The sequence below is a fragment of the Nycticebus coucang genome, chromosome 14, assembly GCF_027406575.1.
Source record: "Nycticebus coucang isolate mNycCou1 chromosome 14, mNycCou1.pri, whole genome shotgun sequence".
Taxonomy (NCBI): Eukaryota; Metazoa; Chordata; class Mammalia; order Primates; family Lorisidae; genus Nycticebus; species Nycticebus coucang.
Genome location: NC_069793.1, coordinates 31,266,636 through 31,291,842, shown reverse-complemented (window position 1 = coordinate 31,291,842; position 25,207 = coordinate 31,266,636). Strand labels below are relative to the sequence as shown.

At 42.5% G+C, this 25,207-nt stretch overlaps 1 protein-coding gene across 2 annotated transcripts in view; it reads left to right on the top strand.

The window, feature by feature from the left end:
• Positions 1-25,207, top strand: part of KIAA1549L (KIAA1549 like) — a 353,245-nt gene that overhangs the window by 191,174 nt on the left and 136,864 nt on the right. The window contains exons 2-4 of one of the 2 annotated variants that reach the window (XM_053562897.1): positions 16,381-16,725; positions 19,337-19,957; positions 22,431-22,546. In XM_053562897.1, coding sequence (XP_053418872.1) covers positions 16,381-16,725; positions 19,337-19,957; positions 22,431-22,546 — 1,082 coding nt within the window. Of the gene's footprint in view, positions 1-16,380; positions 18,922-19,336; positions 19,958-22,430; positions 22,547-25,207 lie in introns of both variants that reach the window. The other variant, XM_053562896.1, reaches the window with a different exon arrangement.

Below are 25,207 nucleotides of genomic sequence, written 5' to 3'. Positions count from 1 at the left end.
TTTCCCCTTTATCATTTCTGATTGAGGTTACTAGAGATTTTACTTTTCTATTTCTAGTTAGTTTGGCCAAAGGTTTATCTATTTTATTTATTTTTTTAAAAAACCAACTCCTTGTTTCATTAATTTTCTAAATGATTCTTTTGTTTTCAATTTTATTGAGCTCTCATTTAATTTTGGATATTTCTTTTCTTCTGCTGGTTTTAGGCTTAGATTGTTCTTCTTTTTCCAGTTCTGTAAGATGGCTTGTGAGTTTTGATGCGCTCTCTTTCTGTTTTTTGGATGTAGGCATCTAAAGCAATTAATTTTCCTCTCAAGACTGCTTTTGCTGTATGCCATAGGTTTTGGTAACTTGTGTCTTCATTGTTGTTATGCTCAAGGAAATTAATGATTTCCTCTTTGATTTCTTCCTGCACCCAAGTGTCATTCAATAGAAGGTTGTTTAATTTCCATGCCTTTGTGTGGAGCTGAATGTTTTTGTTGGAGTTGAGTTACACCTTTAATGCCTTGTGGTCTGAAAAGATACAAGGTAAAATTTCAATTCTTTTGATTCTGTTGAGGTTTGTTTTGTGTTCTAGGATATGATCAATTTTGAGAATGTTCCATGGGCCAATGCAAAGAATGTATATTCTTTAGCTTTGGGATGTAGTGTTCTATGTATGTCTATCAAGCACAGTTGTTCTAGGGTCTCATTTAAATCTCTTATATCTTTATTTAATTTCTGTTTAGAGTGTCTGTCCAGCTCTGAGAAAGGGGTGTTAAAGTACCCTGTTATCATGGTGTTATAAGATATCATATTGCTTAGACTAATTAAGGTCTGTTTCAAGAATCTGGGAGCAGTTAAGTTGGATGCATAAATATTTAGAATTGAAATGTCTTCTTGTATTTTTCCCTTGAGCAATATGAAGTGACCATCTTTTGTCTTTTTTGACTTTAGTTGCTTTAAATCCACATATATCTGAAAATAAGATTGCAACTCCTCTTTTCTTCTGAATTCCATTTCCCTGAAAAATAGTCTTCCAACCCTTAACTCTGAGTTTTAATTTGTCTTTTGAGGCTAGGTGTGTTTCGTGCAGACAGCAAATGGATGGCTTGTGTTTTTTTAATCCAATCAGCCAATCTGTGCCTCTTCAGTAGGGCATTCAAGCCATTAACATTTATTGAGATAATTGATAAGTGTGGTAGTGTTCTATTCATCTTATTTTGTTGAGAGTCCATTGCTTAGTTTTATCTTTTGCATCATTGTGGAAGCTAGGTTCTGTCCTTTAATTTCTGGGTGCTTACTTAGCTGGTGGTCCATTGTGATGGTTAGTGTATAGAACAGATTGAAGTATTTCCTGTAGAGCTGGTCTTGTTGTGGTAAATTTCCTCAATGTTTGCATATCAAAAAAAGATATGATTTCTCTGTCAATTTTTTTTGAGACAGAGTGTCACTATGTTGCCCTCGGTAGAGCGTTGTGGCATCACAGCTCAAAGCAACTTCAAACTCTTGGCTTAAGCGATTCTTTTGCCTTAGCCTCCCAAATAGCTGGGACTACCAGTGCCGGCCACAATGCCTGGCTATATATACATATATATATGTTTTGTTTTGTTTTGTTTTTGTTTTCGCAGTTTTTGGCTGGGGTCGGGTTTGAACCCACCACCTCCAGTATATGGGGCCAGTGCCCTACTTCTTTGAGCTACAGGCACCGCCTCTGGCTATATTTTTGTACAGTTGTTTAGCTGGCCTGGGCCCGGTTTGAATCTGCTACCCTTGGTGTATGTGGCTGGCGCCATAGCCATTGTGCTACAGGCACCAACCTGATTTCTCCATCAATTTTAAAGCTTAGCTTAGCAGGATATTGAATTCTGGGCTGGAAATTGTTCTGTTTAAGTAGATTAAAGGTAGATGACCATTGTCTTCTGGGTTGAAAAGTTTCATTAGAGAAGTCTGCAGTCACCCTGATGGATTTGCCCCTGTAGGTCAATTGGCACTTATTCCTGGCAGCTTGCAAAATCTTTTCTTTTGTCTTGACTTTGGACAGGTTCATCACAATGTGTCTTAGACAAGCTCAGTTAGCGTTGAGGCGACCTGGGGTACAATATATCTCTGAAAGGAGTGTGTCAGAATCTTTGGTGATATTTGGGAAATTTTCATTTATAATAGCCTTCTGGAATATCTATAACTCATATGTTTAAAAGCTTCATAAAGTCCCATAATTCTGTCAGTGAACATTCTGTTTTCTCTCTTCTTTTCTGCCTCTTCACTATCTGAAGAGCTTTGTCCTCTACCTCTGAGATTCTTTCTTCTGCATGATCTAATCTGTTAATACTTTCTGTTGTATCTTTAAGTTCTCTAATGGACTGCTTCAGTTCATTCAGCTCAGCTATATTCTTTCTATATTCTTCATATCATTCATCTCTTATTTGATTCTGTTTTTGGATTTCTTCCTGTTATTTTCCACTTTCTCAGCTGTTTCCTTCATTGTTTTCATCATCTGTATTTTAAATTCCCCTTCTGTCATTTCTAACATTTCTTTATAGGTGGAATCCTCTTCAGTAGCTACCTCATGGTCCCTTGAGGGGGGTTCCTCTGTACTGGTTTTTCATGTTTCCAGGATTTTTCTCCTGATTCTTCCTCATGAATGTTTTCTTCTGTCTGTTTCCTTGCCCTAATTTTCCTTTCACTTCCTTTTGCTTTGTAATCGTGCCTCTGGCCTAAGGTTTTGATGAGTCCTTTTGGTATAGGACCTAAAGGATGAGAAGATTGAAGAGCAGGAAGGGAAAAAAGATTTTAAAAAAAGAGAAAAGAGAGGGGGTGAGTAAAAGCGAATATTGACAAAAAGAAGAGAGGCATAGCAAGAGGAAGACAGGAGTAATAAAGGTGTACAGTAGAGTACTTTGACCCAACCTTAAAAAACCCCCAAACTCTGGGGGTGCTGGGTTAGATGGTTCCCTTGAAGTCAGCCACTCTTTGCCAGCCTGAGCAGACATGGTAGCCCACCTCCACCAAATAGAGAGGAAAGACAAAAATACTATAAATCAAACAAACAGAAAACCTTATGGGATAAAATTGGTAGAAAAACCAAATAATAGAGGCAGAAACACTAGCAAAAATGAAGTTACAATCATTAAAGAAGGCAACAATGGAAAATTATATTTAAACTAGAAAAATGAAAGAAAAGAAAAAAACAAACAGAAAAATCTATAGGGAAAATGTTGAAATAAACAACAAACAAACAAAACCAAAACCAAGCAGTATATATATCTTGCTGAATATTATCTGGGCAAGAGGTGATCTTTTGGGGTATGAGATGTTAATCACAATGCTGATACAGCTGTATGAGATGGAGACTGGAGGCCTCTGCTGATTTCTCAAACCCCTCAGGGTTGGGAACCTAAATCTCTCCTCAGTCCACTTAAAAGACCCTTTAAACCATTAATCTTGGGTAAGCAGAAGCTTTCCCAGGATAGCACTTGTCACTGAGATCTCTCCTGAAGTGGCTGCCCACTTATCCAGTGCACCACAACCAGTCTCACTCTATGCCCTTGAGGGCGAGGCTGCAAGGCAGCCCTCCTACTGCCAAACACTGAAAGCTCTGCTCTTCTCCAGAACCTCAGTCCCGGCCTTTGGAACTGCTCAGTCACTAGATCACTCACCTGAGGTCTCCTAGCCCGAGCCTCACTCTGCAACCCTGAGGGTGGAGTTTGCAGGGCAGTTCTCCCACAATGGCTGCGTGCCTGGCCCGCAGCTGAACAACATTAACTCTGTTCTGGCTCAGCAGCTCCGTTCTGCCTCAGCGGCTCAGTCCAGGGCCCTAGACCAGGCATCCTCAAACTTTTTAAACAGGGGGTCAATTCACTGTCCCCGTTGGAGGGCCGGACTATAGTTTAAAAATAAAACAAAACTATGAACAAATTCCTATGCACACTGCACATACTTATTTTGAAGTAAAAAACAAAACGGGAACAAATACAATTCACACCGCTTCATGTGGCCCGCGGGCCGCAGTTTGAGGATACCTGCCCTAGATAATGCTTAAAATCATCTGCACTCTCCCCCAAGTTTTCCCAAGGTAGTTCAACCAAGTGCCCAAGTCCAGAAAAATAAAACAACCCACAGGGAAGGCCTTCCCTGTTTTGAATCTTGCTGCTGTTATAGTTACAGCTGCAGCAGCCACGTCCTCAGACCAAATGAATGCAACCACTTGCCACTTCTCCATTGCTTTTGTTCTCCTCCTGGGGTCCAGAAGTCTCTCGCTGTCTCCCTGCATCCTCAAAGGGATGTTCTGGGCAGAGCCAGAGATGGCTGGAGTCTTCTCTCCCCAATCTCAGCGTGCCCTGTTGCAAAGAAGCTGTTACTTGGTTGTTATCCTGCTCCCTCCTCCATATCATTTATTCTAAGTAGAAGAAAGTCATGAGGCTTTTTGAGGGAAGGGAGAACTAAGGAGTCGGTGGACATTCATTGAGAAAAACAAAAAATTCAGTAATTTAACTAAAATGTCTTAGTAATTTTCTTTTCCCTTGAAAAATGGGGCTTAAACAAGAGACTACAGCCTGTTTCATAGCAACATTTTAGCATGCTTGCTGCTGTGGCTTTGTTTCTATTCTTGCAAAGCCCTGTGCTGTCTTCAGATAACTTCCTCCAGGTCCCAGGTACCAAGTTAGAATTTTTATTTCAGAACTCATTCTCTGTGACATTCCAAACAAGCATACTGACTTACACTTCTCTTTGACTGTCTTGATGGCAACTGCTTACCGTCCTTCATGCTTCCTCCTCTGTCTCTTTTTCCTATACTTCAGCTTCACCATACAACATTCCAGCCTGTACTTAACAACATATATTTTTATCTTACAATTTCCATGGGTTGAGAGATTGGGCACAGCCTATCTGGGTCCTGTGTAGGGTCTCATAGGGCCGCACGCATGTTATAAGCTGGGCTGTGTTCTCATCTGGAGGCTTGGCTGGGGAAGAATGCTCTTCTGAGCTCATTCTGGTTGTTGGCAGAATTCATTTCCTTGTGGCTGTGAGAATGAAGGCTCTGGCTTCTTTCTGGCTGTCAGTTCCAGGAGGCCATTCATAGTTCTTAGAGGCCACCCACAGATCTTTGCCACCTGGGCCTTCCTAGGTGGCCTCTTATTTCATCAAGGACAAGATCTTAGATAAGATAAGATAATCACGGGACTGACATCCTGCCTTATTCTGTTGGTTAGAAGCATGTCACAGGTCCTGTTCATACTCAAGGAAGGGGGTCACAACATGTGTGACTGGACATGGGTCAGGGGCCACCTTAGAGTCTAGCTGACAGCCTTCCTTTTAGTATGTTTTGAGTTCTCTGTAACTTGGTTTTAGCCTACTTCTCCTACTTTATTTTCCCCTTATCCTTAATAAACACCATCTCTCTCATTTCCCCTTCAAAATCTGTCTTCCCTTTCATGATACAACTTTAATTAATACAGATATATTTTACTTAATTAGCATAGACTTGATTCTGAAATCTTGTGTATAGAACAGAATTATTTTTCATTGAAATGAAGGGTTCTTAACTGTTTTTTTGCTTTTGAATCCTTTTGAGAATCTGTTTAAAGCTACAGAGACTCCCTTCCCAGAAGTGAGGGACACAACCCCATATGTACTATTGTACTTATTATTTCTACACAATAAACCACCCATCTCAGTGCTATAAAATAACAACCATTTTATTACTCATGCTTGTGGGAATTGCGACAGCATACAATGGGAACAGTTTGTCTCTATTTCATGATGTGTGGGGCCTCAGTTGGGAAGACTCACATGCTTAGGGATGATTCCAATGGTCTGAGTAGAATGATTTGGAGGCTTCTTCATTCTCGTGTCTGTTGTCTGGGCTGGGATGCAGGGAGGCATGGCTTAGCTGGCACCATGTATTGAAGAAGGTAGACATGGCCTCTCCATGTTGCCTGTGTTGCTCACAGAGTGCTGGCTGTGTTGCAGGAGAGAGAGAGAGAGGGATCATCCTGACAGTGAGCATTCCAAGAGACCAAGCGGAAGCCACTTGGCCTTTTATGATGTGGCCCCAGAAGTCACATGGTATTACTGGTCAAACAGTCTCAGGTCTAGTCAGATTCAAGGAGAGGGGACACAGATACTAGCTCTCAATAGGGGTCATGGAGGAGAATTTGCAGCCATTAAAGAAAAAATAAAGTCACTAAGTAACACATGCATTAACACAGACATTGGGGATCAGAGAAGATCTATTTCTGTCTCCAGCCAGGGCTCAACTCAACTTTACAACTTTCCTGTCGTCTTGTCCTTGGATCAGTGTGGGTGTTTCCTAACAAATCAGCTGTCATCTACTCTTGTCCCTTTCCAGTCTCTTCTTCACTCCAGAGTTGGGATGATTCTCCCAAAATACAAATTTTGCTTCTGCACATCACTCACTCCTACCTTCTCCTTCAAAATAAAACCATGATGCCCCAAGGGTTTGGTGGCTGCCTTTTTCTGCAGCTTTATGTTGTGTGTGTCCACTCCTGCCCTTCTGATCCAGCTCTGGTTACCTTCTTTCCATTCCTTGTATTCCTTATGCTTCTTCCTGCCACAGGGCCTTTGCATATGCTTGTCCCTCTCCGTGGAATGCTTTTCCCTACCATCTTTGCTTGGTTAGCATCTGTTTGCTCTTTAGATTGTTACCATTGCTTCCACAGGGATCTGACCTCCCCGATCAGGTCACAGGACTGTGCACCTTTTCATCTGTAATATTTATCTTTTATGTATGTGCAAGAACATTCGATTTAATTCCATGTCTCCCATAGGAATGTGAGTTTCAAGAAGCTGGAAACTTTGTAGTTTTTTCCTTAAGACATTGCTTAACCCAGTATCTGACATACAACTGATGTCTACAGATGGAAGGAAGAAAAGGAGGAAGGAAAGGGGGAAGGAGAGGAGTGGGGATGAATGAATTTAAAATATGTACCTCCTAGTAGTGGGGAACTCACTAACTTAAAGCCAGCTCATTCTGTTTTCAACAGTTTTAATAATTAGAGAAAAGTCTGGCTTTTGTTATTAGGTTCTCATCTTCCCACTGCCCTAGTTCTATTCTTGGAACACCAATAACACATTTAACTCCTTTTCCACATGTTTTAGGGAGATTGTGGTCTCTTTCAATCAGTCTTTTCAATTTTTTTTTTAATAGACAGAGTCTCCCCCTGTTACCCTGGGTAGAGTGCCATGGCATCATAGCTCACAGCAACCTCAAACTCTAGGGCTCAAGGGATCCTCTTGCCTCACCTTCCTGAGTAGCTGGGACTACAGGTGCCTGCCACAGTGCCCACTAGTTTTAGAGATGGGGTCTTGCTCTTGCTCAGGCTGGTCTTGAACTCCTGAGCTCAGACAATCCCCACAACCTTAGTATCTCAGGTTACTAGGATTATAGGCATGAGCCACCATGCCAGGCCTTTTAAAATGTTTGTTCACATAATTAACACCCCTCACAGCAGAGAAGGATAAAGTGATATCACGGGGTCCATGACAGGAATAAACATTTGTAGACATGCCTTTTAAGTCCTAGTATTACCTTAAATTGGTCATGTGAATTTTGTATTCTACTCAAGAATGTATGTTTATCTTTATATATGAGTACTTTTCCCTCCTAAATCTTTGTTGTTATACTTCAGAACGATATACTTTCTCAGTCATGAAGTTTTGAGTACCCCAATGTGAGAATTGGGACCCCTCTTTATAAATTCATTTCCTTTTTTATAATGTAAAGCTCGTGTACTAGCGTGTATCAGTTAACTTTTTTTATTTTTTATTTTTTTGAGACAGAGTCTCACTCTGTCATCCTGGGTAGAGAAGGTGCCATGGGTCATAGCTCACAGCAACCTCAAAATCCTGAGCTTAAGAGATCCTCTTGCTTTAGCCTCCCAAGTAGCTGGGACTACAGGCACCCACTACAACACCCAGGTAGTTTTTCTATTTTTATTAGAGATGGGATCTTGCTCTTGCTCAGGCTTGTCTTGAACTCCTGAGTTCAAGCAATCCACCTGCCTCAGCCTCCCAGAGTGCTAGGATTACAGGCCTGAGCCACCAAGCCTGGCCCATGTATTGGTTTCTTAATGTCTGTCTTAGGATGTGAAGCTTAGAATTCACTGCTTCCCCTACCCTAGCTGACCAGGTATGCTCTCAGCAGTGTAGAGAACAGTAGATTTGATCCTCTTGAAAATGAACTTATATTAAAAAATACAATCTATGATGGTGGTTTTCTCTGGGAAAGAGAAAGGAAGGGAACCCAGAAAGAGACCAGAAAGAGGGCTCTTAAAAATGTTGGCTCTATTTTTAAGCTGGTTAATAGATACATTTATATTCATTATTTGTTCTTTATATCTTACATATAGATATTATTTTCTAAATATTAAAAGTTTTTCTAATCTAAGAGTGAAAAAAAATTAATGAAACCTAAGAATTTGTCATTTCCTTGCTAGCCTATATTTCTCTTCCAGTTCATAATGAACTCTAGTCAACTCTGCCTGTAGGTAACATAAGCTATTCGTTGTTTTATATATTTATTTATTTATTTTACTTTTATGTATGTATTTTTATTGCTGCAAATTTTATACTGCATGGTATAATAAATGGTATAAAATTTTTTTTAGTTTTTTTTTGTTTCAAAATATTAAGGGGCTACAAATGTTTTTGGTTATATGTATCTATTTTATTATGCTTGAGTCAGTGTGCCCATCATCCAGATAGTGTTTGCTGCACTCATTAGGTTGGTTTTTGCCTGTCTCATCCTCCCCCCTGCTTGATTTCCACTGAGTTTTACTTCCCTCTGGGCACATGTGTGCTCCTCATTGGTTAGTTCCAATTTAAATAGTAGTATGTGTGGTTGTTGTTTTTCCATTCTGTAGATGCTTCACGTAGAATAATCGTCTCCAGTTTCATCCAAATTGTTTTTAAAGGACTTAATTCATCCTTCTTCATGGCTACATAGTATTCCATAGCATACATATACCACATTTTTTTTTTTATTTCTAAGTATTACAGGGTACAAATGTTCTTGGATACATGGATTGCTTTTGTAATGCTTAAATCAGAGTTTATCAGAGCCCATCACCCAGGTAGTGTTTATGGTACCTGTTAGGTAGGTTTTTTCTCATTGTTTATTTCTAAGTATTACAGGGTACAAATGTTCTTGGATACATGGATTGCTTTTGTAATGCTTAAATCAGAGTTTATCAGAGCCCATCACCCAGGTAGTGTTTATGGTACCTGTTAGGTAGGTTTTTTCTCATTGCCTCCTGACTCCTCCCCAATGCTTGATTTCCACTGAGGTTTTTTTTAATTTATTTTTTTTTATTAAGTCAAATACATAGATCATGAATACATTTATGCTTATGTAGGGTACAGTGTGTTGATTTTTTTTTTTTTATACAATCTGACGTGGTTGAGTTTACTTCACTCTATGCACATTTGTGCTCCTTGGTTAGTTCCAATTTAGTATGAGTACATGTGGTGTTGATTTTTTCATTCTTTGTATATTTCACTTAGGATATTGGTCTCCAGATCCATCCTGTTTGTTCCAAAGGCATTAGGTCATCCAGTTTCATGTCTGAGTAGTATTTGATAGTATACATATACCATATTTTATTTATCCATTCATGAATTGATGGGTGCTTGGGTTGATTCAACATCTGAGCAATTGGGAATTGTGCTGCAATAAACATTCGAGTGCAGGAGTCTTTTTGGTAAAATGATTTCTTTTCCTTTGGGTAAATGCCCAACAGTGGGATTGCTGAATCAAATGGTAGGTCTACTTTTAGTTTTTTGAGGAATCTCCATACTATTTTCGATAGCGGTTATACTAATTTGCAGTCCCACTAATAGTGTAAAAGTATTCCTTTCTCTCTGCATCCACACCAGCATTTATTGTTTTTATACTTTTTAATAAAAGCCATTCTAACTGGGGTAAGGTGATAACTCAGTGTGGTTTTAATTTGCATTTCCCAGATAATTAGTGACATTGAGCATTTTTTCACATTTACTGGGCATTTGCCTATCTTCTTTTGGGAAGCTTCTTTTCATGTCTTTTGCCCACATTGTAAAGGAGTAGTTTGTTTTTTCCTTGCTGATTTGCTTGAGTTTTTTGTAGATTCTGGTTGTTAGCCCCTTCCTGGATGTATAGCTTGTGACTATTTTCTCCCATTCTGTAGTTTGTCTATTTGCTCTATTGATTATTTCCTTAGCTGTGCAGAAGTTTTTAAAATTTAATCAAGTCCCATTTATTTATTTTTGTTGTTGTCATGATTGTCATTGGGGTCTTCTTCAGAAAGACTTTGCCTCAACCAATATCTAGAAGTTTTCCCACATTTTCTTCTAGGGTTCTTATGGTTTCATGCTTCACATTTAAGTCTTCTATCAACATAAGCTATTTTTAAAGGGAAGCTCTCTCATACTGTTCCTGAGTAGGTAATTTTTAGACTAAGGGCAAGCCATTATATTCAATCCTAATCCGTGTCTTTCTTTAGCAATAATTTCAGTTAGTTAACATGTCTTTGAAACATGTTTCTCTGAAATTGTTAATATCAAGTATTCTTCTGAATTTGGTGTCATTTGCTAATTCAGTGAATTCTTTTCTTCTTCAGCTTTATTTATATCACTGATTTTTTTAAAAAATTACTAAATTCTGAGTTCAAATGTATTTTACTCACTTGTATGTTGGAGAAATATTGGCAAAATGAAGTTTAGTTAAACCATCCAACATCTATTTTTTTTTTTTTTTTTTTTTTTTTTTTACTATGTATGTTATCTTGACTATGGGACTTTCTGAGGCTTTATTTAAATGTTGATGTACATGAAAATAGGCCCATATAACTTCCAAATCCACTCTGGTATCAGTTTCTGAATAGGTTAGAGTAAATTAGGTTGTGTTTCAACAACAAACAACCCCCAAATTTTAGCAGTTTATAAACAGCACAAGCTCATTTTTTGCTCCTGCTGCTTACACACCATTTGTCAGCAGATGGCCTTTGCTTATTACAGTCTGTAAGTGACCCCGCCTGTTGGACCAGCAAACATTTTTGCCATACATTCTTCCCCTTCTCCTCTCCCATTTCCCTCTACCCCCGAACTGGACAATAATAGTGTTTTATTGTTCTTAGGGGCATGTAATTGTTTATATATTGATTTCATATTAGTATGGAGTACATTGGATACTTATTTTTCCATTCTTGCAATACTTTACTAAGAAGAATGTATTTCAACTTCATCCATGGAAATGTAAAAGATATAAAGTCTCCATCTTTTTTAATGGCTGAATAATATTCCATGGTATACATACACCACAGTTTTTTGGTCCATTGATGGGTTGCTGGGCACTTAGGTTGCTTCCATGACTTGGCAATTAAGACCTTTTGAGAACTGCTAATTTCTTCTTTCTCCTTTTCCTCCCCCTCATCATCCTATTTTTTTTTTTTTAAGTTACAGCTTATTGGGATATAACATTTCTATTTGGTTTGCTTTTATTTTGTTTCATTACAGAGAAAAAGAGTTCTGGGGAGTCTTTCTCCAGCATTTAAATATTCTAACCTAGAATTGACATTTGTCATTTCTGTTTACAACTCATTGCTTAGAACTAGTTACATGGCCCCAGCCAACCACAAAGTATCAAGAAATTCAGTCCTAAAATGTACTCAGGAAGGAGGGAAGCAGAAAGATATGGTGAACACCGCTAATGACTATCCCATGTGAGTATAGTATACAATACTTCTCAGAATGGTTCAATGAAACTTTTCTTCATGAGGCATGTGGAATACCATTTTTCATGAAGGCTACCTTGAGAAACATGGGATTCTAATCTAGAAAACAATAAAGTCTAATAGAAGCAAATACACTAGAGACTTTCTTCACTTCATCTTGCAGTTTTCCATCAGCCTCCTTTGGCTGTGGTCAGTCAGTTACACCTTCCTGGGTGTTACCATCCATTCCTCTATCCTGTTTGAAACACTTTTATGAAAGTTTATGAAACTTCTTGCACAAAGTAAAAGCTGTTCAGCCTGTAGTGTCCTTTTTGAGTTACATGGCTATTTACTTGAAACAAGATGCATTTGTTTTGACTCTTGAATCCATGAGTTGAAACCATAGTTGAATCTAAACTACAAAGAAAGAAATCCTACGTAGATTTTGCCTGACATCCAAGTAATAAAAAATGGATTCTAAAGTGTGACTGGAGAACACCAAAAGGCAACACCACCTCATGTGGATGTTATATTCACCCACCTAGATAACCAGACATGACTGCCTGCAAGCTTGTGACTATTTTCTCAGCAAAGTAGGAAGCTGGGGCTATCTACAAGATTAGCCACAAGAACAGGAAGGATTGAGGTGTGAAAGCAATAGCTTCCTTCCGTGTAAAGTTGTAACTGAGGAGGAATACTTCCTTAGGCTGCCCGTGGTAACATAGAAACACAATTTCTTTGCAAACCATGAAGCAGTTTCCATGTCCTTTTTTTTTTTTTTCTAAATTTATTTTATTTTATTTATTTATTTTTTTGAGACAGAGTTTCATTTTGTCACCCTCGGTAGAGTGCCATGGTGTCACACAGCTCACAGCAACCTCAAACTCTTGGCTTAAGCGATTCTCTTGCTTCAGCCTCCCAAGTAGCTGGGACTACAGGTGCCCATCACAATGCCTGGCTGTTTTTTGTTTTTGTTTTTTTTTTGTAGAGACAGAGTCTCACTTTATGGCCCTCGGTAGAGTGCCGTGGCGTCACACAGCTCACAGCAACCTCCAACTCCTGGGCCTAGGCGATTCTGCTGCCTCAGCCTCCCGAGCAGCTGGGACTACAGGCGCCTGCCACAATGCCCGGCTATTTTTTTGTTGCAGTTTGGCTGGGGCTGGGTTTGAACCCACCACCCTCGGTATATGGGGCCGGCGCCCTGCTCACTGAGCCACAGGCGCCGCCCACCTGGCTGTTTTTTTGTCGCAGTTGTCATTGTTGTTCAGCTGGCCCGGGCTGGGTTCGAACTTGCCACCCTTGGTGTATGTGGCTGGCATTGTACCCTCTGTGTCATGGGTGCTGAGCCAGTTCCCAGGTCCTTTAATGAAATACATGTAGACTTTGGTGTCCTGAAGCTGTATGTGCGTCTTGCCATGTGTTTCTATTTAAAGTGGGCTTTGGCCAGGAGAGGCCAGAGGGAGTTTGGTGCTGCTGGAAAGTGCCCTGATGATTTTGATTTGGTGAAAAGGAGATACCTATGCTGATCTGGGCTTATTAGGACACCTGCCCCAACAGAGGGGATTGGTCTGTTACAAAATTGAGTCAACAAGCTCATGGGCTGATGTGGTATTGGCTTATGCCCTGGCAAGTTCTAAGCATGACGTAAGGCCAGTTTCTTGGGTATCTGTAAATCCCAAGAATGGGGAATTCGAACAACAAAAAAAGGAGGAATCAGAAAGGACTTTTTGTGGGTGCTCCCTAATTCAGAGTAAAGCATACCCTTCTGCCCTTACTTTTCCAAGTCCTACAAAATGAAACCAAAGAGACTATTTCAGACTATGTCAGAAAAGCATCAGTGTTTAGCTTTTGCGACTGTAGAGGAGATTGCATATTCTAAAAGCTGAAACATTTTACGATTTTGGGTTTAGTTGTTTGGCCTTTTTGTTAGTGGAATGTATTGGGGGCTAAGTGAAGACAAGGACAGGCGAGCAAGACTGCGTGGGGAGAGGGCACTAGGTTGGGAGAAGGGAGACCTTGCATCTGGACCAGCAATTGTTGCTGACCAGTTATGTGGCTTCGGCAAATGGTGTCCCGTTTCCGGACCACAGGATCCTCTTTTGTTAGACAAACAAAAAACATAGAGGCTTAGAGCCTGCGATGACAGCTCAATTGTACAGTGTTTAAAAATTTTTTCTTTTTGTTTAGTGCCTTTCTGTTTGGAGAGCCCTTCCTTCTGCTTCCATAATTTCATTTGGTCCTCACAACAGCTGGGGTAGTTAGTAGTTTACGGGGTGCTTATTGCCCCCATGATTTATGACAGTGGTCCAACGATGCACACACAACTCCAGGTGGCCAAGATTGCGCACAAATCTGACTTCACTTCTGACTTCACTTCTGGGTTGGGTTGTTTCTATTAGATGGTTCTAACTAATTTTTGTAGCTAATAATGTAGAAAGCTCCAGAGCACTTTTTCTTTTTCTTTATAATTAATCAATTTTTAATTTTTTAATCGAAAAATAATAAATGTGCATATTCATAGAATACATTGTGATGTTTTGATACATTCAATGTATAATGATCAGATCAGGGTGTAGCTATTTGAAACAATATGTGAGTCATTCTGAAAGTTTTGAGATAGTGTTATAATCCATTATTTTTCACTTCCATGAAACATAGTCAATAGCGTCCTTTCTGATTCACCTGTGCAAATTTCAACTTGCTTGGCTTATCCTTATTGCTGGGCGGGCTTCATTTGTTTCCATCTGAGCATTTCTTTTTTTTTTTTTTTTTTTTAAATCATAGCTGTGTACATTAATGCGACACATTTTCATCACACTGGTTAACATAGCCTTCCTGGAATTTTCTTAGTTATTGTGTTAAGACATTTATATTCTACATTTACTAAGTTTCACGTGTACCCTTGTAAGATGCACCACAGGTGTAATCCCACCAAACACCCTCCCTCCACCCACCTCCCCCCTCCCTCCCTTCCCTCTCCTCCTTTCCCCTATTCTTAAGTTATAACTGGGTTATAGCTTTCATATGAAAGCCATAAATTTGTTTCATAGTAGGGCTGAGTACATTGGATACTTTTTCTTCCATTCTTGAGATACTTTACTAAGAAGAATATGTTCCAGCTCCATCCATGTAAACATGAAAGAGGTAAAGTCTCCATCTTTCTTTAAGGCTGCATAATATTCCATGGTGTACATATACCACAATTTATTAATCCATTCGTGGATCGATGGGCCCTTGGGCTTTTTCCATGACTTAGCAATTAGGAATTGGGCTGCAATAAACATTCTGGTACAAATATCTTTGTTATAATGTGATTTTTGGTCTTCTGGGTATATACCTAGTAGAGGAATTATAGGATTGAATGGCAGATCTATTTTTAGATCTCTAAGTGTTCTCCAAACATCTTTCCAAAAGGAATGTATTAATTTGCATTCCCACCAGCAGTGTAGAAGTGTTTCCTTTTCTCCACATCCACGCCAACATCTCTGGTCTTGGGATTTTGTGATATGGGCTAATCTCACTGGAGTTAGATGATATCTCAAAGTAGTTTTGATTTGCATTTCTCTGATGATTAAGGATGATGATTTCTTGATTTTTGTGTATCTTAAAACTTTCATAACGACCCACATATGTTATGTTTAATTTAAAATATTATTTAAGGACACTTAGCTACCTCTGAGGTGCTGATGGGCACCATAGCCACTCACAAACCACGGAAAGGGGGATTCTCCCAATCGGTGTTGTTTCTTTTTGCAACTGTGTGGGATTTCCAGCTTCCTATCAGTTCTTTCCTCATGTCCTTTGCCAGTTTGTGTCTGGCCCCCTTGCCTTTCTGCCTGTGGTTTTACACATTAGTGCTGACAGATGTGGCCTCCACAGGTGCTTATCGTGACACCACACCTTCTGAGAGGTGTCTCCCTCCTCAGTTGGATGTGACTGGTTTCTCTTCCATAATAGCCTACTCTGAAAGGCATGTCCATGGCTATTTGACTTGGCATAAACAATAGTGTCAGGAATCCTTTTAAATCTAGGAAGGTAAGTATATTTCACTGGAGGCATCTTTCCAAACACAGGTAACCTCAGATATTTCACTTGAGATGTGTTAGGGTTCTTAAAAAAAAAAAAAAGATTCATGTTCAGACAGGGTCCTTTTTATTTTCTTGCACTTTGGGTGCTTGGATAAGCTTTATTTCAGTGTCACTGGCCATGGCAGGTAGCCACATTCAGCTTTGATTTTCTAGGTTGCAAGTTCCACAGTCCAAGCCTCGTTGCAGGTGGTGCCAAAATATTTTGTTTCAAATACGTAAGTATTTCCCACATCTTCACTTAAACATCACCTCAGAGACTGCTTCTTGCTAACCCTTTCCTGCAGGTTAGCTGCAGCATTTTCATACTTGAAATTACTTCATTCCTGGGCGGCGCCTGTGGCTCAAAGGAGTAGGGCGCTGGCCACATATGCTGGAGGTGGGGGGTTTGAACCCAGCCCCGGCCAAAAACTGCAAAAAAAAAGAAAAGAAAAAAGAAATTACTTCATTCCTTGTATGAATTTGTTCCTGAGTCTTCCGTGATGGGGCAGAGGCTCCGTGTAGTCCAGGCAGTGCCAGAATCGCCTACCTCTAATTTCCCACACCTGGTTACGGCAAGCATTTGGGGATTACAGAAAGCCTGACTGCCTGATATTTTGTTTCATAGGAGCGAACAACCTACAGATCAATGTCACCCTGACCCCGGATTCCTTTCCTCATGGGAAATTGTTACCGATTTCACCAACATGGCCTTTCTCAGAAGTCAAGTCTTCCTCAGCAGTAGCCAGAATCAAGACTGCGCTGGGACAGTCCCCCGACAACACCAGCTTGCCGCTGCTAGGCCAGACACCTGTGCCCAAGATGCGCCGCAGAGCTAGAGCTCATGGGGACTTTTCTTCCTCCCTTTTCCAAGGAAGCGGGCATAGCGCCTCCCTCGAACCTTTCAAGGATTCTACCGAGTCCCTGGTCCAACCAAGGCCTCGAGGGGAAAAAGAAGCAGCAGCTACGTCAGGTTTGCCTCTCAACAGCATGCCTCTCTCCGTGTCCACGGTCCCATCAGTGACGTCCCTGAGCCCTGTCCTCACATCTCAGCCAGTTCAGGCAGGGACTCCCTCCATGTCAAAGCATCCCCCAAACTCAGACGTTCTCCTTCCACCTTCATCCTCTTCATTGGCCCCTGGCTCATCTCATTCCATTATCTTTTCTAAGCCAACAGAGCGGCCCACCAAAGTGCCTGTAGTCTCCTACCCAGGTCCAGCTGGTGCCACTTCAAGTCAGAGTGTAGCTAATCTCCTAAATCCATTTTCTGACAAAACAGACCTCACTCCATCCAGAAACGCCCAGGATTTTACAGGAATCCCTAACCTAGATGTTTCAAGGTCCTCGACAAAGCAGTATTCCAAGCTGTCCCCAACAGAGGGTCCCCACTCAGCAGGTTCACCCACTCCAGGGTTTGGGGGCTCCAGGGCAGAACAGGCCCATTTGTCCCTCCCTCCCCCAGCCCCTGGAAGTCTTCTTCAGCTTCCGGGTAGAACCCCCTTATGGTCAATGTTGGAAGTGGCTTCAGGTCCTGTGTCTATACAGCCAGTCAAAGCTGAGGTTCCTGAAAGCGTGCACAAGGGGGTGTCTTTGCCGACTTTTAAGAGCACAGGAGCAGCGACCCATGAGGCTGAGTCTCCATCTTTCCAGCCTGCAGAATCAGGGGCCATAGAAATGACCAGCAGACAGCTAGCCCCCGCTACTGCCAGCGACTCTGCTAACCTGCTGCATTTGTCAGCAGCTCCAGAGAGTTCCGGAGGGCCCACCCTCTCAACAGAACACACATCTTCCTCTTTGGAGCCTTCTCCTCTGCCTATCTCCACACCAAGTCAAGGGCAAGCCGGGCTCTCTGGGGTGGTTCCCGCATCACCACCGCACAGGACAGCCGATTTTCCCTCCACGCTTACTTTCCTCCACGCTGCAGAGAATCATGCCTCCCCAACCCCTGTGCCAGGGGTGCCCACTTCTCCAGAAGAGGCCAGTGATGTATCTGTTCCTACCGCCGCTAAGGACTTCCTCATCTCAGGCCGAATTTCTCATCTTTTTTCAACAACATGGACATTTCCCCCATGGACAGAGGACAATGTGACGGCCATTTTAGGAAAAAATGGAAAGGCAGGTGTGACAATTCCTCTCCAGGCCCTTCCAAATAAAGAGGTTTCAAGTCTTCATACTGTAAAAGGATTCGTCTCTGATCTTAGTACTGATCAGAGTTCACCTGCCATCCTTCCAACACGAGGGACAAAGCTCCTTCCTTCAGAATCATCTCCACTTTCTCCGCCCTTCATACAACCCACCCAGACTGTTTCCCCACCTCTTGGCTTTTCCAACATCATGCCAGAGACTTACACAGCTACTGTGGACCATTCAGAGTTGCCAGCTTCAGCTTCCAAACAGGTGACAGCAATTCCCTCCTCCACTGATGTCTATGATTTCTCAACAATGGGAGACATGAAAAAGCCAGCAACCACAGATGTTTTCTGGAGTCCTCTTTCAGCAGTAACTGGATCCCTTTCCACAGAATCAACATTATCTGGCTTGCAGCAGCAAACAAATTATGATTTAAATGGACATGCAATTAGCTCCACAAGTTGGGAAACCCATTCAGCTTCAACCACTCCTCCCAGTGCTTTAACTTCAGCTGCCAATGCAATAAAATCTCAGGATTTCAAAGATACTTCTGGGCATTCAGTGACTACAGAAGGCTTTAACATTCAGAATCGAGTCCTTGGTACAAGCACCAACCATCCCAGACAACAGTCAGACCTGGCTGTGCTTTCAAACCATACAGAACTCTGGCCCACAAGCAATGACAGCCATTCCAGAGACTTCCCAACAACTGAGGTTGACTATCATCCATCCACAAGTCATCATTCTGTGTCTCATTCCTATCTAAAGTTGCATGCCCGGACAACACATCCTCTTTTGCTAACCTTACCAAGTCTGACTTCTGCATCTAGCTTACAGGAAATGCTTTCAGATGGAACAGAGACAGGTTCCCAAATTTCCAGTGACTTCTATCCATCACCTGTGATAAATGCTTCCATAGCATTCCAGAGCATCCTGAGAAATCACTCTACTGCTGAATCTCCTCCTGTGTCAACCAGTGCCTTTTCCAGGACCCCCTCCAAAGTGCTGCAGGCTTCTCAGCACCCTAAGAAATGGACAGGTGCAGCCACTAGTGGAGGTAGTTTGTTTCCTGGTTCCCCCCAAACAGGTATGACTGCTTTTGTAGCCAGAACTTCTTCAGGCCCAACAGAGACACCAGCTTTGCTCTGAAGGAGCATATACCCCCTTTCAGGAGAGAGTTAGCACCCCAGATAGTCATGTTGTTGATGATGTTTTGAAAGTGTTCAGACTTTGTGTCCTCCTTATGAACCACAGCTTTACCATGAGAGGCATTCTCATTATGGTTAATTAACTAAATGAGCTTAATGTTGTTTTCAGTAAGTTTTCCCCACTGCAAGCCCAGAGGGCAGGGACTTTTCACCGTAGCAAACCATAAGTTACATCCGTTCATCATTGGAGCAAGTGGTGCCTGTGTTCTGGACCAGTGACAAACTTTGCTTTTTGTCTCTTTACAGTGGACTTCTCGATGTCATTCAAGGTAGAGCCAACAGCAGCATCAGCAGCTGCTGCCACGTTGTTTCAGAGGAAACCAAGCCTACCGGCGCTGTCTGCGGCTCTGGTTGCTAAGGGTACTGGCAGCAGCCCTTTGGCCGTAGCCTCAGGATTAGCCAAGAGCAGTATGACCACTACTCTCGCTAAAAATGTTGCAAACAAGGTTGCATCTGACCCAAAGGGAACACAAGGGGCGCTCCACACAGCCTTCCCATTCACGCCAACCTACATGTTTGCAAGAACAGCTCACACCACGAGCACATATACAGCCATGCAAGGGAATGCGGGCACTGCCTCTGGCCTGTTGTCCACAACACACCTCTCCAGGAAACCACAAGCCATGCACACAGGCCTCCCAAACCCCACCAACCTGGAGATGCCCAGAGCATCCACCCAACGCCCGCTGATAGTCACAGCGACATTGACAGCCATGACAGCCTCCGTGAAGGCCACCCGCTTGCCACCTGTGCGGACAGAAAACACTGATGCTGCTCTTCCTGCTGCATCCGCTGCGGTGGTCACGACTGGTAGAACAGCATCCAACCTGGAGTGTCAGATGTCCAGTAAGCTCCTGGTGAAGACAGGTATGAAGCCACTGTCCTTTCGTTTTTACTTGAGATGTAACAAATTTTTTTCTTTTAGATCAGTGGTTCTCAACCAGGGGTGATTTTGCTCCCCCTCCCGCAGGGGACATTTTGGTTGTCATACTTGGGGGTGGTACTACTGGAATCTAGTGGGGTAGAGACCAGGGATAGTTCGAAACATCCTGCAATGCATAGGACAGCCCCTGACACCAAGGAATAATCCAGGCTGAGATGTCCGTAGAGCTGAGGCTTGGAAACCTTTGTCTTCATCAAGTGTCAGAGGAAAGGAGGCACCTTATTGACATCGGTACTAGTTCTGGGATCAGTCTTGACGTCAGAGGCCCTTGGGAAACCACAACTGGCCTGTGAGCTTAGAGTGCAAACATGCTCCATTTTGCCTGTAGAACGAATCAGTGATGTTTCAGGGGAATGCGTGATGTAGTTCATAACATACAAGATCTTGGGAAACGCCCCAGAGTTCAGAAAGGCTTTTTGTCTTGTATTTTCTCAATCAGCAGATAGTACAAGTGCAGCGACTGCACGCTATGTGGGGTCCCAGGATTTCTTTGCATGTAAAAAGAAAACCCTTGAAAAAAGTGGGGTGGGCAGCACTACAGCCATGAACAGAGCCAGGATGCTGTCTTTTCAGCCCCCAGTCCCCAGTGGTAGCAAAGCACGCCTGGAATGCACAGGGTGCTTTTAATAGTGTGGTAGTGTTTGCTATTAAAAAACATTAGGCAGATTATTTGAAAAAGCATGCCAATGCTGAATGCTTGTATGCCGCCTTCCTCCTCACCCCACGAAGAATTAAATAAAATGGTATCTTGAGACATATCCTATTCTAAAATGGGAAACTGTGAAACTAGGCATAGCATTGAAAGAGATACTTCTCAAAAAATTATACACGTACCATCTGGGGTTCCACTTCCTGTGTCCCTCCCCTGCCCGCTGTCCTGTGAGTGGCAGGCAGCCCCTGGCCCACCCACTGCCAAAGTCTGAAACATTCTCCCTTCTCCTTTCTCCCCCAAGCGCCACCCCAGCCACATCTAATCAGTCACCAGTTCCTTTCACTTTTACCTCCTGAATATCCCCTTTCTGTCCTAGTTCACACTGTCAGCATTGTTCACCTAAATTTCTGTACCACCAACCAAATTTAACTCTGTGCCTTCAGACTTCCCCCCTCTCCAATCTGTTCTCCAGTCTGCAGTCAAGGGAACCTTCTAAAATGCATCCTTTTCCTTAAAACTCTTCGTTTCCCATTGCCCTCAGGATCAAACCTAATCATGTACAGGGGTCCCCCCCCATCTGTGGGGCAGACGTTCCAAGACCCCCAGTGGATGCCTGAAACCTCAGCTAGTACCAAACACTATATCTACCCTGTTTCCCCGAAAATAAGACCTACTTACAGGAAAGATAAGACGTCCCCTGAAAATAAGATCTAGCGCATCTTTGGGAGCACACCTTAAAATAAGATACTGTCTTATTTTCAGGGAAACAGGGTACTATGCTTTTTCCTACACACACATACTTATGACAAAGTTTAATTTATAAATTAGGCACAGTTGAAATTAACAATAATAATAACATGGGACAAGTATAATATACTGTAATAAAAGTTATGTGGATGTGCTGTCTCTCTCTCTCTCAGAATATCTTACTGTACTATAACAAGTACAAAAGTATTTATTCTCAGTATAAATTATAACCTATTTTCAGACCGACTTTGAGCGAGGGTAAGTGAAACCATGGAAAGTGAACCAGTGGATAAGGGGGAACTGCCGTTCACTGAGACATTTCCCTTCTCTCTCCTGTGCCTTTATACTTGGTATTTCCTCCTTTGGGAGTGAGTGGAGTCAATACTTTCTTCCTTAGCCAAATTTATTCCTATTATCTTTCAGGACTCAGCTGAAGCATCAGTTCCTATGGAAACCTTTCCTGATCCCTAGCCCCTTGCCCAACTCAGGACCTCTGAGAGCATCATAGGCTTTCCTTCAATAAGCACCTGTAACATTTAGTTGCAAAGGCCTCTTTTCCATCCTGTCTTCATTTCTGTCTGTCTCTGTCTCACTTGTGAGGCAAGGACTGTACCATCCTGCCTTAGGGTTGCCTGAGGATGCTACACCTAGCTCAGGGCCTGCACCCAGGTAAGCTGTCCATGAATGTTGCAGGAATTTCACTGCAGGCAGAGACCCATTCAGAGAGGGCACTGCTGATCCTGACTTTCATTGTCAGAGACAGCGTCTGTCAGCAATGAACTGCCATCAGCATACCACTCTCTCTCTCCATTAGGGCCACACAGGTGATCAGGGACCAACAGAGCTACCACCCCAGCCTGTCCTGTTGGTGGCCGGACCTGAGCTTGCCCACTTTACTCAGAACATACAGAAGGTGGCTGCCAGGAGGAGTGGAGGGCTCATTGATTATGTGGTTCACTGCCTTACCCTGATGGCCGTGCTTCTGTTTTGCCCCACAGTCCTCTTTCTGACCCAGAGGAGAGTGCAGATCAGTGAATCCTTGAAGTTCAGTGTAGCCAAAGGGCTCACGCAGGCACTCCGGAAGGCTTTCCACCAGAACGACGTCTCGGCTCATGTATGTAAGCCCCTTGCTTTATAATCAGAACAAGTCTACCTCTGGAGTCCAGAATATCTTTAGATTGTTTTCCTTCTTTCTAGCTACCATAGCTGTACTGGCCAGAAGTAGAATCTTTCTTCATTTTGGCAAATAGCTAATGTGTAGTGGCTGGAGAAAAAGGTCACATTTTGAGATGGGAAGTTGAGACTAATTGCCTTATGTCTAGATGTTTTTTTAAAGCCTGGATATAGTGTTTTAAGCCTTCCCATTATCCTCTTGTTTGAGAAAGTATTTAATACTGTTAGTGCAATTTTCTAAAAGTGTCCATTTTTTTTTTTATTTTCCTCACTTTGTAAATAGTGACTAACTTATGGACATTTAAAAATTATTCCAACTTATAAATTGAGTCTAACTTTGCTTCAATTGCCAGTGGCAGAGAAGTAAACATTTTTCTCCTCTCCAAGTGCTTTAATGCCAAATACATTTTAAGGAGTGCTGGCTGATTTCTGTGGCATATTCAAGTGATGGAAGCTTTGCTTTACCCTCTTTGGGTTTGGTCCCAAGTTTTCAAGCAGTAAATGCAATTGGCAGTTGGTGGACTCCCTTTTGCTCCACTAAAAAGTATTTCTCTGGCTTCTTCCTTTGATGTTCTGTCCTACAGCTGTGCCCTGTAAAGTTAAGATACCCTCCTGACCCATTATACCAAGGACTAAAACGATTTGTCTCATGGTTTATTGGTCATTGTCAATCTCTTCTATATAATTCTGGAAAAGAAAGAAGGGAAGAAAGAGAGACGAAAGGAAGGAAGGGAGGGAGGGAGGGAAGAAGCGAGAAATGTGTTCTACAAGAAGCTCTGTGGTTTCTGCAACAGAAACTATTTGGAAGTTGAAAATGTGAATGTTCCAATTTAGTTCCCACTATTAGCAAAGACCACCATGACAATTAGTATTAGGTTTTAAATAAGTTCACTTTTTAAAACGTAAATTTCTTTCTTTTGAAAGGACATGTGATATTACCATCACATATGGAAATCAGGATCATTTGTCACAAAAGGCAATGGTAAAAATGACAATAGTGGAAAGCAAATAGCTTGTTGAATTTAAGCAAGATGTTGTTTCCGCAGAATACCCTGGTGTCCTTTGTTTGCTTAAAAAAGAAATGAGCAAGGTGTTAAAATGAGAGATGTTAAAAGCAAATAGTCACTGAGCTGAGGCTCATTCCTTGGGGTAAGCTGAGGAGTTGAAAAGAGAGCAGCTTTCTCACTGGATGATTTAGTGGCTTTTTTGTGCTATGTCATCCACGCCCCATCCTGAAGCATCTCTTAATCCAGCTAAAATCATCTTGAGCACCATCTTTTGGAACAAGACTGGGGAAAGCAGACAGCATGGAGGAACCAAAGGCATGCCCATCCTGTTGCAAAGTCAGTCATCTTGCTTCTTCTAGAAAACAAGAATAAGAGGGGGAGAAGCTGGTATTAAAAACACCCCAAGTTCCACTTTTATTATCCCAGATGAAAAGAGTTCTGGAAACAGATGGTGGTGATAGCTGAATACCATTATGAATTTACTTAATCCCAATGATTAGCACACTGAAATAGGGTTAAGATGGTAGATTGCATGTTGTGTGTTCTTTATCACAATAGAAAAATTGTGAGGAAGATGGCAAAATGGCAGACTAGAAGTAGCCCACTACCCTTATCTCTAGGCAAGGATTGAAAACTGCAAGTAACTGTCTACCTGGGGATGGACCCTTTTGGAGAGAGCATCATGGATCATCAGAGAACTGACAGAATGACAGAGATGAGAACAGGGAGTTCCACTCACCAAGACCGGAAGGTACCTGGGGGAGACCCCCCCCTTTGGAGAAGGGACAAAGGAGAGGGCCCTAGAGCCCTGCGTTCCTTGCGTAGATATTGTGACTCAAGCTGTGAGGGCCCCACCACCACCACCACTGCAGGCCTCCGTGCTGATCCAGAACTACTTAAAGACTATATAGTAAAGTTGCCTTGGAGAGCAGACTTGGCAGAGACTTGCTGGCCTTGGGTCCCAGGCTGCTGTAGCTGATGCCACTCTGAGCTCTCAGATCCAGAGCACTCAGTCGACATGGGGATCGGCTTCACTGTAACTGCCCCAGCATTGCCTCTTGCCAGGCCAAGGAAGGAGCAAGGAGACCAGATGTTCTCGTATGCCTATGATCGGGAGCCAGGTACCCACCCTACTCACTAGGGAACTTGAGCAAAGCTCAAGAGGTCCCATAGTAGCAGCCTCAGTGGGACCTGTGGTGGGGAGATCACTGTAGTCATCCAGCAGCTCAGCCCCATGGTCCTTGCACTAACATGTGGAATAAGCCCCCTGGCCCTATGTGCTATTGTGTCAAGGCCCACTGTCCCTCAGACCTCTGAGCACTGAGTAGAGGTCCACACCCTCATGGACCCACCCACCAACTAGTAGGCCATGCACACCAAATGTAAGATCAAGCCCCTGACCCATGCACCATATGGAGGTCCATGCCCTGGGATCCATGCTGTATGTGACAGGCCACGCATCCTGGCCTTGTGAGCTGGCCAGTGGGCCATGCCCCTATAGACCTACATACAGTGTGGAGGGCTGCACCTCTTGGTCTTGTGTGCCAGCCAGCAGGCCACACCCCTGTGACTCGGAACACCACCCAACAGGCCAT